The sequence below is a fragment of the Mastigoproctus giganteus genome, chromosome 12 (genome assembly GCF_048544385.1).
Source record: "Mastigoproctus giganteus isolate SK-2022 chromosome 12, ASM4854438v1, whole genome shotgun sequence".
Lineage (NCBI taxonomy): Eukaryota > Metazoa > Arthropoda > Arachnida > Uropygi > Thelyphonidae > Mastigoproctus > Mastigoproctus giganteus.
In genome coordinates this window covers 34,572,122-34,595,719 of record NC_143586.1, presented here as the reverse complement: position 1 = coordinate 34,595,719, position 23,598 = coordinate 34,572,122, and the positions used below count along the sequence as shown (strand labels likewise).

General features: G+C 38.1%; 1 protein-coding gene across 1 annotated transcript in view; it reads right to left on the bottom strand.

Moving 5' to 3' along the window:
• Window positions 1-23,598, bottom strand: part of LOC150076876 (spectrin beta chain-like) — an 800,006-nt gene that overhangs the window by 508,674 nt on the left and 267,734 nt on the right. The window contains exons 15-18 of the mRNA XM_090386889.1: window positions 15,458-15,574; window positions 9,122-9,199; window positions 2,479-2,643; window positions 1,873-2,075 (exon numbers count right to left, since the gene is read on the bottom strand). Coding sequence (XP_090243015.1) covers window positions 1,873-2,075; window positions 2,479-2,643; window positions 9,122-9,199; window positions 15,458-15,574 — 563 coding nt within the window. The remainder of the gene's footprint in view (window positions 1-1,872; window positions 2,076-2,478; window positions 2,644-9,121; window positions 9,200-15,457; window positions 15,575-23,598) is intronic.

The window sequence follows — 23,598 nt, the reverse complement described above, 5'->3', positions numbered from 1 at the left end:
TTTTTTATTTCTTTGCATTTGAAATGTGTAGGTCTAAATCAGACAATTGCAATGGTAATGTTAACGCACAATTTTTTTTCCCTCATCATGTTCGTTTCGGTTTATTTTTAAAAACTTATCCATTTTGAAAGGGTTCAGTAACTTTAGTTAAATCTGTTAAAAGAAAATACATTTAAGCATTTGCACACAAAATCACAAGATTTATTATAACACTTTCATCATCCTTAAAAGTCAGCACTATACATATATGGTACCTATTGCAGCAGTGCAACTGAGTGAAACCTGGAAGAAACTTGTTCTAACCTGTTAAAATTAGAAACTGAGAATCACATGAGAGGCAGTATCCTTGGTCTGTAGCAACACCACGGCAAAAATGATCATACTCTCAACAAAGTATTTTGTAAAAATTTTTCTTTCTAAATAAATGGCAAATTAACAATTAATAAAAAAAATTTTAAGAATACTGTCAAAGTGTCAAACTTTGACCGTTTTTGAGATTAAAACATTGCAAAATATATATTTTTTCTCCAATCGCTAACAAAAGAAAGGATTTTCTAGCGAAGGATGGCATTATTTTTGTAGATTATCACAGAAAGTTGAGAAATAGAAAGCACCGTTTTTAAATACAAAAAATTATATATAAATTAAGCATAAGCGAAGGTGCTCACTCACAAGCACCAGTTTTAGGATCAGTCGCAAGGAAAATTTATTTTTTTAAAGAGCACAATGGTGCTCGTGAGAATCAGGTTAAGAGCCCTTGATATGTCCACCAAGTAATCATCCACTTTCCTAGGAAGGCATACAGCTCCCTTTGCAAAACACAAATTAATTAGATGACAAGGACAGCCTATTACCTGAAATTTAATACCCTTGCTACTTAAATTTTTAGACTTTCTATAACAGGAGCATTATTAACACTGAGTGCCGGACCATTTTCTAAAGAAATCCATCCACCTTTTAAGAGGGTGATACCAAATATTGTACCCTGCAGAGCCACCCTCTGAGACTGGCACTGAAAACAAGCTGCTCTCAGTTTAAATTTTTTTTTTTTTTTTTTTTAAGTTCAACACAATGGGATATAGCCTGAAATCACTTGAAGTGATTCCAAGCTATATCCCACATGGCACCTGAATGCACTGCTGCAGGCAGTGGTGTTATGGCTTGGAGACTGCTTTTGTGGCATGCCATGGGTCCTTTTAACACCATTAATCAAAGGCTCGATGGGAATGCCTACCTTCATATTGTCACCAACCAAATACACCCCTTCATAATGACAGTGTATCCAGACAACATGCTATACCACAAGGCATGGCAGGTTGCTAACTGGTTTCTGGAAAGTGACAATGAATTCATCTCCCATGACTGTCCAAGCTCACCCAATCTCAACCCAACAGAGCACGTTGGATGGATGATTGTAGCATTGAATGTCTTGTTCCTACTGGAACAAGACATTCAATGCTACAATCATCCACCCAACAATGTGCAAGCATTACTGCACACTGCAGTAATGAAAATTAATTTTCATAAAAGAATTTTGTTATTATTATTGTAGTCAGAAATGCAAAAGGGAAACTACAATATAACATTACTTGTGTTTCAGTTTTTATGTACTGATAATTTTTTTTATATATATCAATTTATTCAGATTCATGCATAAATATTCATGAGCTGAAACAAATATACAATTTTGGACTGGGATGGGTAGCTTTAGGCCCCTTGAATTTTGAATTAGCAAAGTTTCCTTTGTCAATGTTTCGAAAACTACTATTAATTCAACAGTGAAATGAACAATGGTTAAAAGAAAATTACATATAATTCAATATACCCTCATATACAAGTGAACTTATGAATATAAAGAAATACGACACTAACTTTTGATTCAATTGATTCTGTTTGGCTAAAATTTCCTCAGAATTTGTATGTTCAACATGTAAAAGTTGACGAGCTAATTGATTAACAACTGCAACACGTGAGGCATTAGCATTCATTTCCTGTTCAAACCCTTCAAAGCGATGCTTCATTACCTCAATGTCCTCCATATCCCTACTCATCACCATTGTGTCCAACATTTTTTCCTGCATATAAAAAAAAAAAAAAAAAAAACAATTACCATCAATAAAAAAAAAAGAACATTTCTAAAAATATCAATTTTGAAGCAGTAATATCTAATATACCCCTGCTTATATTTAATTTATAGTTTGAAAAGGACATACATATATTTTTTATGCAAAAGAATTATGATCAAATCCAATATTCTACAACTGAATAAAATGTGCAAAACCAACTTGTAAATCCATATTAAAAAGAGACTTTCACAGTAACAAATACAGTACAAGGCCAGAAGTTAATATACAAAAGGCAATATTCGATAATTTATTAAATATTTTGTAGTAAACCTTATGTATGAGAGATTCCTTCAAGTAAACTTAAATTATTAAATAAGTTTCTCGTTGATGAAATATGAATAAAGATACTGACCTTCTCTTCAATCCATTGTTCCACACCATCAGCTTCATTAAACAATTTATAAAGTGATAGGGCATCCAGTAGGCGCTGCTTGCGAAGTTTTGCCAATTCCAAAAGATCTTTATACCGTCTATCAATACTAGAAAGCCGTTCAAGAACTTCAGGTGCTTCGCGATCCTAATATTTCAAACATGAGAATAAAATAAAAAACGTGTCTGAAATTCTGTCATTAGCTCATATGCATGCGTGTGTGCACACACAAAATATAAGCTACCAAATGAACTTAATAACATTTTCCTTATGGTTTGGCAATGTAGTAATTTTAAAGTTACCACATGGTATGGCAATCACTCAAATCCCTACAGTAGCAGTGATTTGAGTGACTGCCATAAACCTGTATATTATTCTGTATATTACTTAAAGCAAATTACCCAATTCCATTCAAAAAGAGCAAATAAAAAAATTCATTCCAAATAGAAAGAGAAAGGGCCATCTTAGATTCAGGATTAACTTAGTTTTCATCTAAATACATTAAAAGATAAAAAATTTAAATACCAAATAGAGTACACTTTTCAGGATATAGAAGTTATATAGCATTAAAATACTACAGGTGCAAGACTTCATTTTATGCACACAGCAAATAGCATGGGGCAGTTTGCTGTGTGCATCATTTCACACAGCAAACTGCCCCATGTTACTTTGGTAAATACTGGTTATCGACCAAGGAAGGGACTGTTATCAATCAAGGAAGGGACAAGGAAGTTTCCTCACTCTTAAAGTGTCTTACCCAACATCTAACTGTACTCACATCCACATTATTGTCACAGTTGTTATTTGTTTGTTTGTTATTTGGTTTTAAGCAGCATTAGCAACTAAGGCCATATTGCTCCGGGATATGCGGTGGTCATTCCCTGACCTTTCCACATCCTCCGTATTTGGTGGTGACGGGCTTGAACAACGATCTAATCAAGAAGCGTGTGCTACGCACTGCTGTTCCTTCCCACCTGGGTATGGAGGCGCCACTGTCACAGTAAACATTTTTGAGATGCATATGGATTTCAACATGTGTTACTTCTACCTTGGTAAGAAATTCAATCACTACTCTGCTTGATACATATATCTGTAACATCCACCATTTTGAACTATCCATGTGCTGCACTCGTGAGACCAATCACAGTTTCACTCATTATGGTGAAACTAGAGACCTCTAGTGACACGTGGAATGATCTATGCTGCCACATTTGAAAACAAAAAATTAGGAGGCATTACTTTCATACCAGTCCTCACACTTTTCATTTCAAGACCATATAATTAGCCAGAAACTTATTCAGTTAAAAACATTAATAAATTGTCAACTGTTTGGGTTTATCTTGCAGTAAGTTTTAAGCAAGTACTGGTTTGTGTACAAGATTTATACCAAGAAACAGCCTTGTATTTCAATTTTAAAAATAAAAAAAATTAACAAAAATTTGTTGGAAGACTTAAATAAAAAAAGTTCATTTCCTTCCAATGCCATATTGCTGTGCTACTTACAAAGCATAACTATTTGCTTTTCTAAATACTGATGGGAGTCAGTTTTCTTTAACAGGTTAAGTAAAACCACAATTGCAGAGATAGATGCTCAATCAATACTACTGAAGAGCAATTGAGAAATGAAAAGAGGTGTAACAGCAATTAAACTGTACAACTGATGGCTGAAAATTATCATTGTATGTAGTACTAAAAAGAAAAACTAAACCAAAAAAGAAACTTGCCTAGGGCTAATTGTTCAAATCCAAGAAAGGATTTGAACAATTATTGGATGACAAAAGAACTGATCCTTGAATGGCTTTCAGTCATTCGGAATAAGTGGCCTGGCACTCTTCTAAAAGAGCAGATAATGTTAGTGTTGGATGCTTTCCAAAGAGAATGTCACCCAAGTTAAAAAACAAATTTTCATCCTGATATGATCATAGTAGTCATACCATGGAATATGACTTACCAGATACATGTTGCCAACCGGGTTAGCCGGGTGGATAAAGTGCCTGCCTGGCAACCCAAAGGTCGCGGGTTCGAATCCCACCTCGGGCTTGGATCAGAGTAGAAAATGCAAAAAACCTTGTTGCTGCATGTCAAAATGCATGTCACTAATGTCATTATGAAATTTTGTCGGTCCCTTGATGCTTGTTATAACCAGGTTTGACTGTATGTACATAATGAAGTCAAACATTTCATGGTATTTTCTTACCACTTCTTCAGTAAGATCTTCAAACTTCAATATTATCTTCAAACAACAAAATTTACTTACACACCATACCACTCAAGGAATACCAAAGAGAACCATGTTTACACTTTACTTTCACTTCTGTAAGTTGCATTTTTTTTTTTAGGAAATATACACAAGGAGTTCCCAGAGAACAAAAAAAGTAAAAATCATTATGGATGTCAGCTAATGCATATCCTGTCAAAAGTTTTGCACAGGACCCTAGGGCTCCGCAAGTAATTGTTGAACAGAGTCCATAATTTTTGGGGTGGCCCTCCTCTCAATGACGCGAGCAATTTTAATTTATGGATTTTGCATACAGCGCTGGTCTGAATGGCGTTCCGGGTGAGAAGTGATTCTAAATGGAGCCAGTACTGAAAGGCGCCCCTAAACTTCCCTACACAACGTCCACACATGTTGCGCCGTGTGGCATCGACCGATTCGATCGCTCTTAAGGCCGACTCAGGTCCCGGCCATTCTAACAGGCCTACGCTCTTGATCAGGATCTTGCTAACATGGCAGCAGCGACATCTAAGCACAAGCTCTTAGGGGGTACAAATTGAACAATAAGCCTTTTTTCAAATAGTATATTTTTTTTTTCTTGTATCAGTAGCAGTGAAATTTTCGTCGAAAATACGTTTCAAAACGCTTTACAAATAAGTTTTAATTCAAATAATTTGAAATTATTCAAAGGATTTTGTAACCTACAATAGTATAATTTTCATTGAAAAGTTAGTAGTAGGCTAGTACCATGGATGAGTTAAGGGTAGGGTAGGGTAGGTTTTAGGAGCATCAGTAACTAAGGCCATGTTACTCTGTGTATACTGTCAGTAAATTGAGTGTGTTCTGAGGTCGATTTTCTGTTTGCTGGACAAAAAAACTGAGTTTCCGGGAGAAAAAACCATGTTACCCTTGCCTGACACCAACTAACTCAGCCATGTTGTGAAAAGACCCATAAAAATTCCTCCTGTCATCAGGTCTTTTCCACCCAGTGTGGGGAGAACAGTTATCCTACCAACTGTGCTACCGACGAGGGCTAGGCAGGTAGCTTCCTTGGAGATTGTGTAGGGATTGAAACTGGAGTCAGTCCACTACTGGTTGTTGTTGTTTTGGTTTTTAGGAGCATTAGCAAACTAACATATTGCTCCGGGATATGCGGTGGTCATTCCCCGATCTTTCCGCATCTTCCGTATTTGGTGGTGACGGGCTCGAACCCCGGTCTAATCAAGAAGCATGTGATACGCTCTACTGCTCCTTCCCACCTGGCTACGGAGGCGCCCTCCACTACTGGAAAAGCAATCTAGCACAGTGAGATGTTTTCACCTGTAGCCGTTTTCAATGCTCTTGACTGAAAACTCAAGGTCTCCTCGTCAATGTTTTTCTGTCATCAAGGTCTTCCAAAAGACACTTAGTTAGCATGGAGGTAAAAGGGTGTTTATTTTTGCACCAAACAACTAAGGTCATGAGGCATCTGTATGTAATGCCTGTGAACTACATATACTGTATTGTCTGTTTGCTTCAATAAAAAACCTCCAAGGTACACTGTATTGTCTGTTTGTCTTGTTTGCTTCAATAAAAAACCAGGCCGGGGGGGAGGGGCAAGCACAAGGTACCAGGCCGGGGGGAGGGACAAGCACAAGGTACCAGGCCGAGGGGAGGGGCAAGCACACACTGATCCATAAAAATTCCTCCTTTGCAATGGAATTCGAACCACTTCATTTCCCACACAGCATGAATTCTAAACACTATGCTACCTGAAGGGCCGTTAGTATGGAGACAAGATGTAAAGAAATACTTTTTTCTTTTCTTTTTTTTTTTTTTTTTTTTATTTCACCCTCCTATGTAACCTTTCTGCAGGAGGAATGGGGGACTGAACCTGCTGCAGTTTATTTGTAAGTGGAAAGGTTACATAGGAGGGTGAAATGTAGCATGGCCTATGATGCACTCCACTGACACACTATTGAAATGTCAGGAAATGTCAATATGAAACTGATTTGTACACAGATACTTTTTAGTGGTGCACATGTCTCTACAAGCAAATGCCTTTGCCTGTAGCACAGTCCATGGCAACTCCAGCAACTGCTATGGATACAAGACCAGTGCTTTTATTTAAAAAAAAAAAAAAAAATTTCTAAAGCGAACCTCAAATTTGCTTAGTTCATTACAATACATGATAGGAAGCTGTTTTAATTAGCAACATAAATAAATATAGCATGGTATAGTTACAGAATGATGAAAAGTACTGAAGCCTACAACAGGTACAAGTTGATTTATAAGGCTGCAGATGATAAAGCACCGGCTAAGAGAGCAAAGAATGGAGACAAAAAAATTTCATGATTACAATAAAGAAAAAAGGAATCAGATCAGATTCTTGCGCACTGGGTGTGGAAAAGTCTTAGACAGCCCAGCTGATATTGTGAATGCACAGGTAGTTTTGCATTGTTTTTACTGAAAAAAGACCCTTCATGCTGAGAAGAGGCTGTGCAAGTGAGGCTGAGTCATATTAAATTAGTGATTCTGAAATTTAAGATGACTGTTTATTAGAAAAACGTTTGCACATAAAGGCAAGTTAAGGCCCCCAGAATTGATGCCATATACACAGTAATTTTGAGGGATGCTGCCGGGGAGTGTATTGAACCACTGTGATTAATTCTGCAGGCATCTTTAGACTTAGGAGAGATTCCTTTGGACTGGAGAAGTGCCAACTTGCCAATACATAAAGCGGTTCTAAGAGTGAAGTCGGTAACTACAGACCAGTTAGTCTGACTTCGGTGGTAGGGAAAATCTTTAAAGTAAATGATTAAGAATGCAATCCAGGAACATTTAGATAGATATGGCATTCTGAGGAACACACACAACACTGTTTTGTTAAGGGAAAATCATGTTTAACTAATTTATAGACTATTTTGGCACAGTTACTCATGAGATCGATGTAGGGAACAATTTCAACATAGTTTATTTGTATTTTAGCAAAGAATCTGACTCAGTCCCTCATGAGAGGTTACTATATAAGGTGTTCCAGTTTATACAGCTGGGTGGCTGCAGGCAGAAGGCAATGGGTTGTGTTTAATAGATATTCTTTAGATTGGTGTAACATCAGGAGTGAGGCCCCCAAAAAACACCATTGATGAAGAGACAGAAAGCATGATGTCAAAATTTGCAGAAGACCTAAAGATTGGTAAGCCTTAATGATTGGTGCCAAGCAGTGCTACTTCAGGATAACTTGAACAGATTTCAAAAATTGTCAGAAAAGTGGCAACTATGTTCTATTACAGCAAAATGGAAGGCCTTACACTTCAGAATTAGCAACCCCAAAATAAATATTTAATTCAACCCCACCAATATACTCTTGGTGGGGTTGAATTAAAAACAGTAGAGGAAGAAGGGATCTGGGAGTTATGATACGGGCAGATAGGAAATTTTCTGAGCAGTGTAACAGAGAACCAGGAAAGTCCAAAGTGTCTTATCGATGATATTTTGAACATTATCCTGTAGAGATAGGATGATCATAATCTCACTGTATAAGGCAATTGTAAGACCACATTTTGAATACTATGTTAAAGTATGGAGACTTCATCTGAAAAAAGACTGAGCTTCCTGAAAGGATCCAGAGATGATCAATTTGCATGGTGAGATTGGCAAAAGGGCAATCATACGAGGAAAGACTCCAAATTGTGGGGCGTACAGAACTTGGCAACTAGGCATCTGAGAGGTGACCTAATTGAGGTTTATAAGGCTTTGAGAGGGATTAGTATAATGAATGAAGGTGGAATTTTCACTTTTATAAAGAATTCTAGAATGGGCCATAAATTCATATTAAAGGGGAAGAGGTTTAGACTAGATTGTAGGAAGTTTTTTTTTAGTCAGCGAGTCATTGCTGAAACAAGTTGCCTTCAAAAGGCAGGTGAGCGAACAGTTTGAATAAATTCAAAGGCCCACTGGATGGTTATCTATGTGAAGGATGTTTGTTTGTTATTTGGTTTTTAGGAGCATTAGCAACTAAGGCCATAATTGCTCCGGGATATGCAGTGGTCATTCCCTGACCTTTCCGCATCCTCCGTATTTGGTGGTGACGGGCTCAAACCCCGGTCTAATCAAGAAGTGTGTGCTACACACTGCAGCTCCTTCCCACCTGGCTACAGAGGCACCCTATGTGAAGGAAGCAAGCACATAATTTGCATTTTCTTATATATTTATTTATTTTTATTTTATTATTATTTTTTTTTTTTTGGCCAGTGCAGCAAAAGCCTGTAGCTTCCTTGCAACTATATGGCAAATACTATTACTAACATCACCTGAAATATTTATAACAATGAAAATTTCAACAACTTCCATATAAAAATTTATATCAATATTGGAATAGCATTCTTATTCCCACAAATAAATAGCTATATAAGCAAAAAGGCTCTTTACCATTTCACCAAGACTTGATGCCTGCTGGTGTAAAGAATCAATGGTATTGGCATAGTTCTTTAATTCATCTGTCACATCCTAATAACATAACAAAACAAATTAAAAAATGAATTCACATATATGTATATATAAGAACGTATTTACCAACAAATCTAAACATATCAAACATCTGCAATCAGTAAGTTATAATTATGAAAAGTTATAAAATTTGTGAAATAACCTAAGGAAGGTCTTGAAGCAGAGTAGTAATCTCATAAAGAAAACCTGATTTAAAAACAAATTTTCATTCACATTTTCAAATCACATTATTTCAGAGATGGACCATGCATACTACTGCCAATTTAAAACTACAGCACAGATAAGTGTTTGATAGTATTTTAATTGCAAAGCAGCAATTTGGTCATATTCTGTGATCTATAGATAGAACAAATGATTTGGGATTCATTTACCCTCATGTATACATATCTAATTTTGTAAATGCAAAAAATGTAGTTTAGAAAGTGATAGCTGAATACTTTGGTTGATTTTATTAAAAAGAGTCAAAAAAGATAATTGCTTTTAAAAACATTCATCACTGTTATCTTATAATGAAAGACATCCAAGTGTAAAAGAAGGTTTGGTCGAATTTTCAAAGGTACCAAAATATATTTAATATTGTTAGCAATGTCACAAACTTTGCATAAGGAGAGAATTTCAGCTCATGAAAAAGGGGTGATGATCGATGGCATTGTTCTAAATGAAGAATGGATAACACCACTGCTTCTCTGCGACCCCCCCCCCTTAACATAGCCTAGGGTTGGCACCTTTTCAAAATCTCTGACCTGGCGGTCATTTGGGTGGGTGAAGTAGTAAAATCAATCCTGAGTTTTTCACAGAAAACAGTTTTTAGATTACTTTCCAATTAAAAAAATAATTTAAATATGTTACTTTAAAAAAAGTCACTTGGTGATGACATTTATGATAACTATTTATTTATATAGATTTATAGTTTCCAATTTAAGATTTATCAATGCCACAGTTCAAAGCAGGGATCAACAAATAGTCAAATGAGGCGCACAGAAATAAAAATAAAATTTTATAAAAAAAAACTCCAGTGACTGAAATCTCATTTGCCTGACTGAGTTTTTAAGTTTACTTCAAATTTTTAAGTAAACTACTTACCTAGTGTGTTTTATAAGAAAGAAATTGGTAATTCTGCACCAAGCAATTTTTTTTAAAAAAATGGAAACTGTGATCAACCTATCACAGTTTTCTGAAAAAACTGTGATAGATTGATCCAGTAATCTTGTTTATTTTTAAAATAGCACTAATAATGGGAAATACTGCTCGCCCCTGGTTTACAATGTTGTGGTACATGATACAAGTATTAAATAGTTTCATAAATTCTAAAGCTTACAGTTTCAAAGTTTTAAGGTCATTTCATATGTTCTAAGTTCAGTTTTGTAAAGTCTACATAAAGTCTAGTTGACATAAAAACATACAATATTACTATCTGCCATGAATGGAATGGAAATTTTAATTCAAAGAATAAACTAAACAGAACTTCAAGTACACAGAAATATTACTTTTTGTCTATGATTTTACATCCCAAGGAAATCACAACAAAAGTTGGAGCCAGAATATGGCATTATTAAACCCAAAGGCATTAAAAAACCCAGAGAGAGAGATGGCCATTTTAAGAGCGCTATAGAACTATATTTGGTCTGGTTTGATTATATAAAGCTTTTCTAATCATTTTTGCATTCCACGGTTGATTTTATTAATATGTGCACATGCATGAGTCATTCAGATTTCCACAGCTCAGTGGTTAATGATTATTTTATTTTGTGGCAGGAATTGCTGATGAGAGTGATTATCTTGTTCAATTTTCAAGGCTATTTCTCTGCTGCCATCTCCTAAAATTGTATTTAGAATTGGAAACACCAAAAAGACAAGACATGGCAGCACATAAGGGAAATATTAAAAGCAGGTTATACACAACATATATACTTGAAAAATCATGATTTTCTTTGATTTCACCACAGCTTATGTTATTATCAACTTACTCTTATTAGTAAGATAATAAAGCACTCAAACTAGGTTAGTTTAATTACGTTTATTGCCAATTTGGAAATATGTACATAATGGAGTCAAAAATTTTGTGACATTTTCTTACCACTTCTTCAGTATTTTCTTACCACTTTACAATATCATCATCATAAAAGATCATCTAGGTTACAAGAACTTGTTCTTGTGATATAAGCTGACATTTTCACAACTTCTTGTGACCTATGGAGAGGCATCTATCATCTCATGGTGACTAGGCTGACATAAAAGAGGCAGAGTGGTGTGATTGCTAGTTATGCTTAAGTACCACTGTTAAAAGCGAGTTCTCTTTATAAGTTCAGTGGCAGAATTGCTTTTGTTTCGGGATTTATTTAAATGCCATTTACCGTGTTAACATAGGGCATGATGTCAAGATCAGGAGTGTGTTAATGACAGTGCCAAACAGCACATCATTAGGATGGCTTGATAAGCTTTAGAGGTAATCAGAAAAGTAGTAGCTGTGTTATAATGCTGGAAAATGTAAGCTTTTACACTTGAGAAAATACACTGGCCTGCCCTTGATAATCCGAACCTCTATTAACCAAGATCTCTGTTAAATTGATAGGGGGGGGGGGGGAGTGGTGATACAGTAAAAGTTTTTACATTGTTTATGGAACACTGTTTAGCCAATGAGCTACCAGTGCTCAACGTGAAATAGGAACTCTAATATTATGATATCAAAATTAATTATATATCTGTTCAGCAGGAGCCAACTTATCCTTTGGAAAAGTTTTCTGGGAAATGTAACATCTGGAATGCTGTGTGTTTAGTATAACAAGCTTTTGTGACCTATGTGATCTTCTGTGATGGTGATATCGCAAAGACAACTGTCACTGAAGAAGTTCTAAGAAAATACTGAAAAATGTTTGGCTCCATTATGTACATATTTCCAAATAAGAAATAAATAATTAAACCAAGTTGAGTGCTTTATTATCTTCACATAAAAAAAGTGTAGGTTAATATCAACATAAGCCACGAAATCAAAGAAAATCATAACAGGTTATAACTTGTTATGATTGAGGTGAGAATATTTTGTTATATATGACTGCTAACAGATTTATTACTGTTAATCTTTTCCACAGCACTTTGTGAATACACAGTATCCATGCGAAATACTTGCATGAGTTCTGAGTATTTTGAAGAAAATGTAGTTTACAGAGATCATCCACTTCTATTAATTTTGGCTGATTGTTTTAGGTAATGTTGTGCAGGTGTTAAGCTATCTGTAAGTTACTGGCTACAAACTTTGAATTAAAAGCTGGTTTGCTATCTGGATCCAATGTCAGATTATTTGGCAGTCTATTGAGAATAAAACAGGAATCTCAGAATGCTTTCTCATAAAAGTAAACCTGCAATTAATAGTAACTCAATGACCAAACAGTTTTGTATTTCAAATTTAGCACTACCAACAGACTTTCATTAATGTCACTATCTTTCCTTAAGCATTTTTAAATGAAGTCTTTTTATGAGTTACATCCAGAAAATTAAGTAGTTAAATTCTATAGTTTATTTAGGTAATGTTTGGTTTATCTACAGTTTCATTCCCCCCCCCCTTTTTAATTAGAGTTTGGTTTATTATGTATGGTTTTTGTTTCTTTAATTAACTCAGTCAGTTGTTTGTTGTATTGCCTTGTTTGATATGCAAGCTTTCTTTAGTTTCTTTACCTGGAGTTGGTAACAGTTAAACCCAGGATGTTTTAAAAAGATGGTTAGAACAGTGGCTCCCAAACTACTGAGATCTATGGATCCCATCAAAAAATAAAAAGTTTGTGGACCCATGAGTGTAAACATATTACTTGATATCCCTTCTGAACGTTTCACGGACCCTCTGGAACTGGTATAAGGACCTCAGTTTGTGAAACGCTGTGTTCAAATATCTGTTCATTTGGTCTTCCTAGTTAAATTACATAATACAGTACTACTACTATCTAAAATATTCTGTGAAGAAATACAAACCAAAATAAGAATTATAACTAGAATCAATGCTTTGATCCTGTGAAACCCTACTGCTACTACTATCACCAGCTGATAGAAAAAGGCTTTTTTTTCCCCAAGTACGTTTTTAAATCATCCATAAAATTCCCATCTCTAGATCTCCTTGTAAGTTTATGTTTCTTCCAAAAACTTGAAACCAATCTGCAGTAATCTAGCATTTCATCTATTATTCCCAATATCTTATAGCTACTGCTTCCACTTGAATTTTTAACATTCACATACAAAGTGTACTAGGAAAGTTTTGCAATATGACGCAACAATGAATCACAGGAAGCTGCTTGTTGCTGCATGTTGAGACATGTTCATACGTGCATAGTAGCCGCCGTGCCAAGTCGATGGGCTCAGTTATTCATTAGTAGTGAGAGTGTAAAGTGCTTGCGATGGCATCGTGGTCACGAAATGAGATAAGGACAGTTTTGCAGTATAATTTCATGCGTGGTTTAACCATAGACCAGTGCTTAGAAGAAATGACTCTTGCACTAGATGATGATTGTCCACATCGTATAACGATATTCAGGTGGTATAGAGAATTCCAAAGGGGAAATTTCACTCTGGAGGATTCTGAGAGGCCGGGAAGGCCACGAACGTCAGTTACGGAGGAAATCGTTACTGCTGTGAGGAAAATGCTTGACAAAAACAGGCGAGTGACCTACCAACAGATAGAGGATACTTTGGGCCTAAATGCACTAGCAATTCATTCGATTCTGCAAGATCATTTGCACGTGAAGAAACTTTGTTCTCTCTGGGTGCCGCATGAACTGACTGAAGAGCAGATGACACGATGTGTGACTTGGTGCCGAGAGATGTTAAAAAAGTTTGATAAGGGACAATCTCGGTATGTGAACAACATCGTGACAGGTGACGAGACTTGGCTGTACTATTACGATCTGCTGACCAAGGCTCAAAACAAAGTTTGGGTCTTTGATGATGACGACACACCCGTAATTGTCAGAAAATCCAGATCTGTAAAGAAGAAAATGATAGCTGTATTTTTCAAATCGAGTGGAATTGTGGAACGTGTCGTTTTGGACACGCAGAAGACAGTCACAGCAAAGTGGTATACTGAACAATGCCTGCCTAAAGTCATTGGATCTATGAAGAACCTGCGGCCAAAGTCAAGAATGGACACCTGGTACCTCCATCACGATAATGCTGCAGCTCACCGCGCCAAAGCCTGCACCGAATATTTGACCACGACAGGACTGAAACTTCTCGAGCACCCTCCCTACAGTCCAGACCTTGCTCCCTGCGACTTTGCACTGTTCCCGCATGTGAAAATGAAGCTAAAAGGGAGGCGGTTTTCCAGTGATGAGGACCTTCTACGGGCTTGGGACAACGAGTGTGCTTTACTCCCTAGTGAAACTTGGCAGAACTGGTTTAAAGATTGGTTTCGGAGGATGGAGAGGTGTATTGAATGTAGAGGAAATTACTTTGAAAAAATTAAATAAACAAAGCTGTATTGCAAAACTTTCCTAGTACCCTTTGTATATTTACATTTCTTTTAACATTTGTATATTCAACAATTATTATGACAATTTATCAGTAACAGATTAATTGAATCAAGTTTTTATTCTGTCTGAAATACAGTGTTATAAGGTAGTCTGTAATAAGCAAACATGGTACACTGTCTGATTCTTTTGACTTGATAAATGCTTTAATAGTAATATTAATAACAATAAGAATATTATCTCACATTTTGAAATAAATGTCTGTAGTCAGAATGACAACTAGTATATGGCCCTTTGTTTAGGTAGCAGGTTACAACAGGTAACATTCCATATAGAAATTTGTCACTTCCTGTACCAGACCAGGGTAGTTAAGGGTGGTTTGGAGTTCTTCCTTACTTCATGTATAACTAGAATTTTTAGTAATGTGAACTTTCCTAGTATGGTTTTGATAACCTGTCTCAAGTTTAGCATGAAAATGCCTTGCTTATTAAACTAAGCCTGGTCATTAAGGCCAGTAACTGCAAGCAATTTCACTTTTTATATCTATAAAATAGTTTTTATTTAAATACATGGGGTTAAAGCATGAAATCGTTCTTTAGCTCTTTCTAGTTCCTAGTTTTATTGCAGGTGTGCAGTTAAAAAATGTATCCTGTACAGAGCACATAAAAGATGAAAATATATGGTAAGATAATCTTGTTTGTAGCAAGGAAAGGGTTAAATATATGAAATAAAGAGAAAAAATGCTAAGTGGAAATTACGACAATTACTTTTAAGCAGTTAATGAAAATTTCTAAAATAATCATTTTACTTTGTGTTTCTTGAGAAGTGATTGCACATTTGCCTCATCTCTTCCTACATCTTCACTAGATACTAAACGAAGAGCATCCAACATCCATGTATCAACATCATCAGCATCTGCAAAGAACTAGAATAACAATGTAATAATTAGAATAGAAACCACAAATTTAAAAGTAAAATAAATATAATGCACATCCACTCTGAAAGAAAAATTCAGATGACATTACTTCAAAAACAAGCCTAAATCCATTTATACTTGTCTTTGAAGTAATGTGTTATATACTTTAAAAATACAGATTCTGAACTTGAATTTAAATTTCACTGATAACATACATCTTTTAAATTAACATACAGCCAGAGGATTGCTTACCACTAACAATATACTTTCAAACATTAGCTTATCTAAGATTTTTTTTGTCTGTGGATTTTCTAGCATAAATTTCCTAGTCTGGATTGCCTATTAGGCACCACCACCTGATTATGATTCCCTCAATAAAGATACGTTGCAGAAATGGCCTTCTTCAGAAATGGTGAGGCATTTTTTCTTTCTTTTTTTTTTAATAACAATGGCACCACTATCTAGACTAGGCTAGAAAGAGCCTTTCCACCAAAGTTTCACCAGAAAGAGATCTCAATAGAAGTATTTTTTATTTATTATTTTTTTTTAACCTTGGCTGAATATCTTGCACCCAGCATTGCTATGAAGAACTGTTAAAATGCCAAGCATCATTTGAGATATGTTATATTTCAAGTAAGTTTCCTTTTGCTTCTATCAATTTCAGTGTGTGATAGAAGAAGCTTCTGTTAAGTTCACATACTGAAAAACATTTTACTTAATGTATTTCTTTATCATGGTACTGAGAAGTACTAAAAACTAGCACAAAAAAATTTTTTTAGTTGAAAATCACCAAAATGAACTTAAAATTGATGAAACACATACAATAATTTTTACAATTAGCACAATTTTCATAATTTGATGGCAGTATTTTAGAGTTTTGGAAAATGAACACTTAGTACACAAATTCTTTTAAATATTAATTTTTCTCATTTTGACTTGATTGCCAAACATTGAGTGAAATTACTATCAAAAAGCAACTCAAATTTAAAAAAAAAATAAAAAAAAAAAAATGTCAAAAAATAAAACCCTTTGTTACTTTTTTTATACAGTAATATCCTCTACATCTATTTATGTATCACTTCATTATATTTCATAAACTTGTCAATCAGAATTCCAGAAAATTTATTCAATTTCGGCTTCTGCAAGCCGAAATATGACAACTGATGATGACAGGTGAAAGCTTCTCTTCCAAATTTCAAAGCTATTTTCTTACTGACATCTTTAGAACAAACAGAAAAGATATGGCAGCACCCACCTGATGTCTAGACAATTTGTATATAAACATAGATATTATTTTGATAATTAACAACTTTCTGGCTAAAATAAAACCTCCTACAATCCAGTCTAAACCAAACTCTCCCCCCTCCATAATTTGAGTTTATATGCCCCTAGTTCTGGAATCACTTTATTTTCACTTTAAAACAGTGGAAAAAAAAGCTCAGTAGCCCACATTTTTGAACTCGTTCCTCATGCAGATGCCCTTTTGTCAATCTCACCCAGTGTCCATCACTGGACCACTTCAAGTAGCTTAATGTCCTTTTGTAAGTATGGTCTCCCTCCACAAACATACTATTCCAAGTGCAGGCTTATAATGCCTTATAGTGAGATTGTGACCCCCCCATCTCAAAAATGCAAATGTTTGAAAAATCATTTAGGACACCGTGCACCCCATTTCCTGCCCGTCTGTACTGCACAGAGAACTTCATGTCTGCGTATATCGTAATTCCTAAATTCATTTCTTCATCTAATTTTTTTTTAATTAAACCCTTAGAAAGAAATAATTATAGCCAACCTCCTCCAGGCATGGGAATATTTTCTCTCTGTATTTCTTCATCATAATCATGGATGACATCATCAAAGAACATACCAGACCTTTCTGGTTGGGAAAATGGATGATGAAGCCTGTCTCCATCTCACAGTTTGCTTTCGCCGATGATGTGGCTTTGACAGCCAAATCACAGGAAAATCTTCAACATAACCTGAATGTGTGGCAGGAAGCTATGGCAAAAAGAGGAATGGTCATTAGCTCTGGCAAGACCAAGTCTATGGTAATTTCCACCAAACCTGTATGCCATCTGATCACCTTAGATGGGTTTGATTGATTGATTTTGGGTTTATTGGCGCAAAAACAACTAAGGTTATACTGCGCCAAGAAACGATTAAAATAACAATAAAGATAAATTCTGGTAACCTTTAAAAAGGTTACCTCGTCAAATTGTTATTTATATATGTGGGTATATATTAATAGCTTTTAAAAATTTAAAAACTGCCGACACGTGGTCGTTGTCTGATAAAATCCGACTGAGTGTATAAGGCTCAGTCGGATGAGTAAAAGCGGTAAAATGTATACTGCGAACATGGATAAAATGAACGCAATCTATTAAAATATGCTTTAGAGTTAAAACGGTGTCGCAAGACTCGCACATATGAGGGTCATCCGCCGTCAGCAGAAAAGAATGTGTCAGATGACTGTGACCTATGCGGAGTCGAGCAAGAACAACTTCCTCGCTCCGATTCCTGCGCAGACTAGACTGCCAAGTTTGTATTACAGGCTTTATTTGATATAATTTATTTGTTCTCTGTCTGTGCCATAGTTCTTGCCATTGGGAATATATCTTTTTGCGTATTATTTGCCTGTAGTCTGTATAGGGGACTGACAGGCAACGATTATGAGTGGGTGTTGCTGATTTGGCTGCAGCGTCAGCCAAATCATTTCCCTTTATCCCAATGTGGCTAGGAATCCAGCAGAAGCGGATATCAAACTTGCATTCATGAAGAGAATGTCTCTTCTGCTGAACCCGACAAAGAACTGGATGAGAATTATGTCTCATAGATAATAAAGCCTGTAATACACTCAAAGAATCGGAATATATTATTGACCTTTGGAATTGACAAGTTCGAATGTGATCCAAGGCTAGCTCTATAGCATACAGCTCTGCAGTGTATATGCTGGATTCGGGAGGAATCTGCTGAGATATTATAGTGTCCGGAAAGACAGCAGCAGATCCTACGCACGATTCAGACTTCGAGCCGTCTGTGTAAATGGGCAGGAAGTCTGAGTACTCAGCTTGGTGTGCAGAGTAGAGCTGCTGGTAGACAGATGATGAGGTCTCAGACTTTACCCATTTCTTAAGGGAAAAGTCGCACGGTGGGGGATGAGCATGCTAGGGTGGAGGAGTTTCTTTTGGTGTTTGTGCCACCTTGTCTACCATGATGTTCAACTCTCTGATTAGCTCTTGGACACGAATACCAAAAGGTCGGTTGGCAGTCTGACGGGCATTGTACAAGTTTTCCCAACGTGGCTCAAAAACGGACGCCCACGTAGGATGGTCTGGCAGGGATTTCAACTTTAAAGCATAGTTTAAAGACAACTGCTTACGTCGAAGGGATAACGATGGTTCGTTTGCTTCGACGTATAAGCTCTGGACAGGAGATGTTCAAAAAGCTCCAGTAGCGATACGGATAGCCTGATGGTGGACAGGGTCCAGCCATCGGAGGACACTATCTCTAGCTGAAGAGTATACCTGGGACCCGTAGTCTAATTTGGGTCGTACAAGTGCACGGTAAAGCCGTAGTAGGGGTGCATCGATCTACTCCCCAACGCGTTGAGGAGACAGAGCGGACGATATTGAGTCCCCTCGTGCATTTTGTACGAAGTTGACGAATATGTTCGAGAAAGGTCAACTTTTTATCAAACACAAGTCCCAAGAATTTTGTGTCTGACACTACTGGAATAACATTTTGTCCGAGCCTTAATTCAGGTTCAGGATGAAGATTACGCTTGCGACAAAAGTGTACGCAAACGGTCTTCTCCGGCAAGAACCTGAAGCCATCAGCAAGTGCCCAGGAATTAAGGGGATCAATGGCTTTCTGCATTTGTCTTTCAATAACCCTCATGTTGCATGACTGACAAAATATGCTAAAGTCATCAACATAGAGGGCACAGTTTACAGTTGGAGGAAGTTGTTCTGTGATGGAATTGACTTTGATGGCAAAAAGCGTGACACTTAATACTGATCCTTGTGGTACTCCCTCCTCTTGGCTGAAGGGACGAGAGAGTGAGGATCCCACACGTACTTGGAAAGTTCGATTGGCTAAAAAGTTTTTAATAAAAATGGGGAGTTGCCCCCTAAGGCCAAGGCTATGCAGATCTTTTAAGATGCCAAATCTCCAAGTTGTGTCATACGCTTTCTCCATGTCAAAGAACACCGACACCAAGTGTTCGCGTTTTAGGAAAGCATCCCGGATGGATGCTTCCAATCTAATAAGATGGTCCAAAGTGGACCAGTTCCTTCGGAAGCCGCACTGGATGTTGGAGAGAAGGTCATTTGATTCTAGATACCATATTAAACAAGAATTAACCATTCTCTCCAGGATTTTGCACAGACAGCTAGTCAGAGCAATAGGACGATAGTTGGTGGTGACTTTTGGATCCTTTCCTGGCTTAGGGAAGGCAAGAACGATTGCCTTTCACCAGGAATCCGGAAACTGGCCTTCAGTAAAGATTCTGTTATACAGAAGGAGCAGACAATCCATAGATTTTGGTGAAAGATTTTTAATCATTTCATAATGGATGCCATTTGGTCCAACGGCACTTGCTTTGGAAAGAGCGAGGGCTCTTTCCAGTTCTTGAATAGTGAAATCCCCGTTGTAGGGATAAATACTCTTAGATTTAAAGTTAAGTGCCTGTTTTTCGATTTTATATTTCAGGATCAGGAACTCTGGGGAGTACGAGGATGTTGCGGAGATGTTAGTGAATGTTTCCCCAAGAGCATTGGCTATTGCAGTTGGATCTGCAATAGCGCATCCATTATAATCTAGGATTGAAGAAGGGTGGGATGTATATTTTCCCTTCATTTTCCGGATTTTATCCCAGACTACCTTAGAGTTGGTAGACTGGTTAATAGATGATGTAAAATGGATCCACGATTCTTTTTGACTCTGACGACGGATGTAGCATGCTTTGGCTCGTGCACGTTTAAAGGCTATAAGGTTGGTCGTGGTAGGATTTCGGCGGAATATCCCCCACGCTTTGTTTTGAGCCTTTTTTGCTGCTGTGCATTGTGAATTCCACCAAGGTTTGGGAAATGGTGGAAACCGGGCAGATGTTTTTGGAACTGTATTCGCAGCTGCTTGGACAATATTTTCTGTGATGTACTTAACTGCATCATTGATAGGCTCTTGACTGACTGTGCCAAGATCAAAATTTGCCTGATGTTGGAAGGCAGTCCAGTCAGCCTGATCAAACTTCCACCGTGGTAACCTGAAGGGAAGACATGGTCTCCCACTGTAACAAGGTTATCACAGGGAAGTGATCACTTCCGTATGGATTCTCCTCCACTTCCCAAGTGAGTGAAGGGAGCAGATAGAGAGATCAATGGCAGAAAAAGTACGGGTAGGCATGTGGAAGAAGGTGTTTGTTCCAGTATTTAGAAGGGAAAGGTCATTGAGCATACGCTCTATGACTCGTCCCCTTCCGTTGATGTTAGCACTACCCCACAGGGTGTTATGTCCATTCATATCCCCGAGAAGTAAGAAAGGGGGAGGCAACTGCGTTAGAAGATCATCAAGGTCTGCCCGGGAGATGTCAGTCCCAGGTGGCAAATAGATAGAGCACACAGTTAATAAAAATCCCACCGTAAGGCGAATTGCAACAGCCTCTATGCTAGTTGTAATTAGTAAGGGCTGCACTGGGGTCTGGTTACCCACAAGGATAGCCACTCCCCCATGTACAGAGCCATCCGCAATTCTATCCTTACGAAAAATTGTGGTGTTATGCATCGTGGGATCGTCATTTGCCTTTAGATATGTCTCCTGCAAGCAAAAGCAAACTGGCTCGTGCTTTTGCAGGAGGGCCTGATGTCATCGATATTTCGCCGGAATCCACGACAATTCCATTGTAGGAATTTAGCCATTATTTTGGCTTGGTGGGTCCATCAGGCGGCTTCCGAGGCACTGAGGGCTTACTTTTATCAGTCTTGGATTTGTCTTTTTTGGGGAAGAATGGACGCTGTCCCGTGTCCATTTCCTCCTCCGCAAAGAGTTCCAAGACTGAATCTTCGGGTACCTCCTTCTGCTCGACATCCATCTTTTCTTGGGTACTAGGGGGGGGGACTTCCCCTTTCTTATTCTTTTCTTTCATAATTATCTTTGTTACTTGTGGAGCATTAGGAGGTACCGATATAGGAGTGGCAGCTGATTGGTCCTTTTGTGCAGGTTTTTGAGAACTTAAGAGATAACGCGCGATGGGAGTGAAAGACTCTTTTGGCGGAATGGTCATGTCCGTCTGAGTTCCGACGGAACATCTCCCTGCTACCTTCTGGGCGTAGGTAGGTTTGTTGATATTCAGGGGTTTGACCGATTTCCTTGCCTCCTGGTATGATATATTTAGCTCTGCCTTCAGCCGTTGAATTTCCTTTTCTTCTTTCCACCTCTGGCATGCTCGTGAGTAGGCCGGGTGTTCGCCCTCACAGTTAATACAGGTGGGTTTTGCGGCTGAACATGCTGTTGTTTCGTGGTCCTTTGCACTGCATCGAGCGCATGCAAGGACTCCACAGCAGGCCAATTGAGAATGTCCATACTTCTGGCATTTAAAACACCGTAAAGGGTTCGGAACGTATGGACGCACTGAACAGTTGATGTATCCAGCTTTAATCTCGTCAGGAGGTTTAGGAGAGTTAAACGTCAGGATAACGCTCCTGGTTTTCACAATTTTTCCATCCCTTCGCGCAGTAATTCTCTTGACGGCAATAACTCCCTGGGGTTTTAATTCGGAGCAGATTTCCTCCTCGGTAACGTCGAGAAGGTCCCACTCCGAAATGACACCTCTCGATGAATTGAGTGTTCTGTGTGGTGTCACTGTTATAGGTATTCCTCCGATTGATGTTGTTCGGAGTAGATGTTCGGATTGCCTGTCATTTTTAGTTTCAATTAAGAGGTCTCCAGAACGGAGCCTCTTAACTGATTTGGGGGAACCTGCTAACCCATCTAACCCTTTTTGAATGAAAAAGGGAGACATTTTACCAATCGGTTTTTCACCGGTTGAGTGCATAATTAGGAACCTTGGTACAGGCCCTGATGTTACTTCTGTTCGCTGCCTCTTTGTACTAATAATACTATCTGGGTCTTCGTCTATGTTTGCAGATAGGGACCGGGTTGGGGCCCCTGAAGAAATGAGTTTATCAGGATTCATGGAGTTTTTTTTTATTTGTTCAGTGCCCCGGCTCCCCACCCACCACAGAGCCCAAAGGGACACCCACTACCCGGCATGCAATAAATGCGCTCGGGAGTGGGACGCCAGGGCTACCCAGACACTATACCCGCACCGCCGCCAGCCTGAATCCTGTCCCTCGGGCCATGAGGGTAGGGGCATGGCATTGACACGGTTGACCCTCGCAGGCGAGCCTACTAGCCGATTGATCCTAGCCGGGCCTTCCAGGACCACCCGTCTTGTCAAAGCAGGGGCCAAAGTGGTGTATTGAAGCTGGGCCCCTCAACCACCAGGATCCCCCTTTCCGAATTTCCACGGGTCGCAGCGCACGGCAAACACGCCGGATTCCATTGATGTAAGCCTGGAACCTGGGCTGTGGGCGTTGGATCCCAGTGATGCTAGTCTGGAAATCCAGCAGCGTCACTGGGAGGTCCCCTCACCACGTGCAGGTGCCCACGTCGAGGGGACCTTAGATGGGAAAAACATGATCACCTTAGATGGGAAAAGCAGATGTAAACAAGATGAGCAAGTTTGGCACTTCAAGTATTTAAGATCTATTATCATCGAGGATGACCAAATAAATGAGATAAATGCAAGGACTACAGCCTCAGAACACCTGTACTATGCATAAACCGAGGGAGATGAGCAAGAGGTGAGAGGAGGTGAGCAAGAGGATTAAGTTAGCTGTGTAACTTGGTCCTCTTGCTCACTTGCCACCTATGTACCAACCTTGACATACAGCTGTGAGTCTTGGACCCTCTCCTCTGAGTACCAGAACTGACTGTAGGCTGCCAAGATGAAGTACCTTCATAAAGTGGAACAG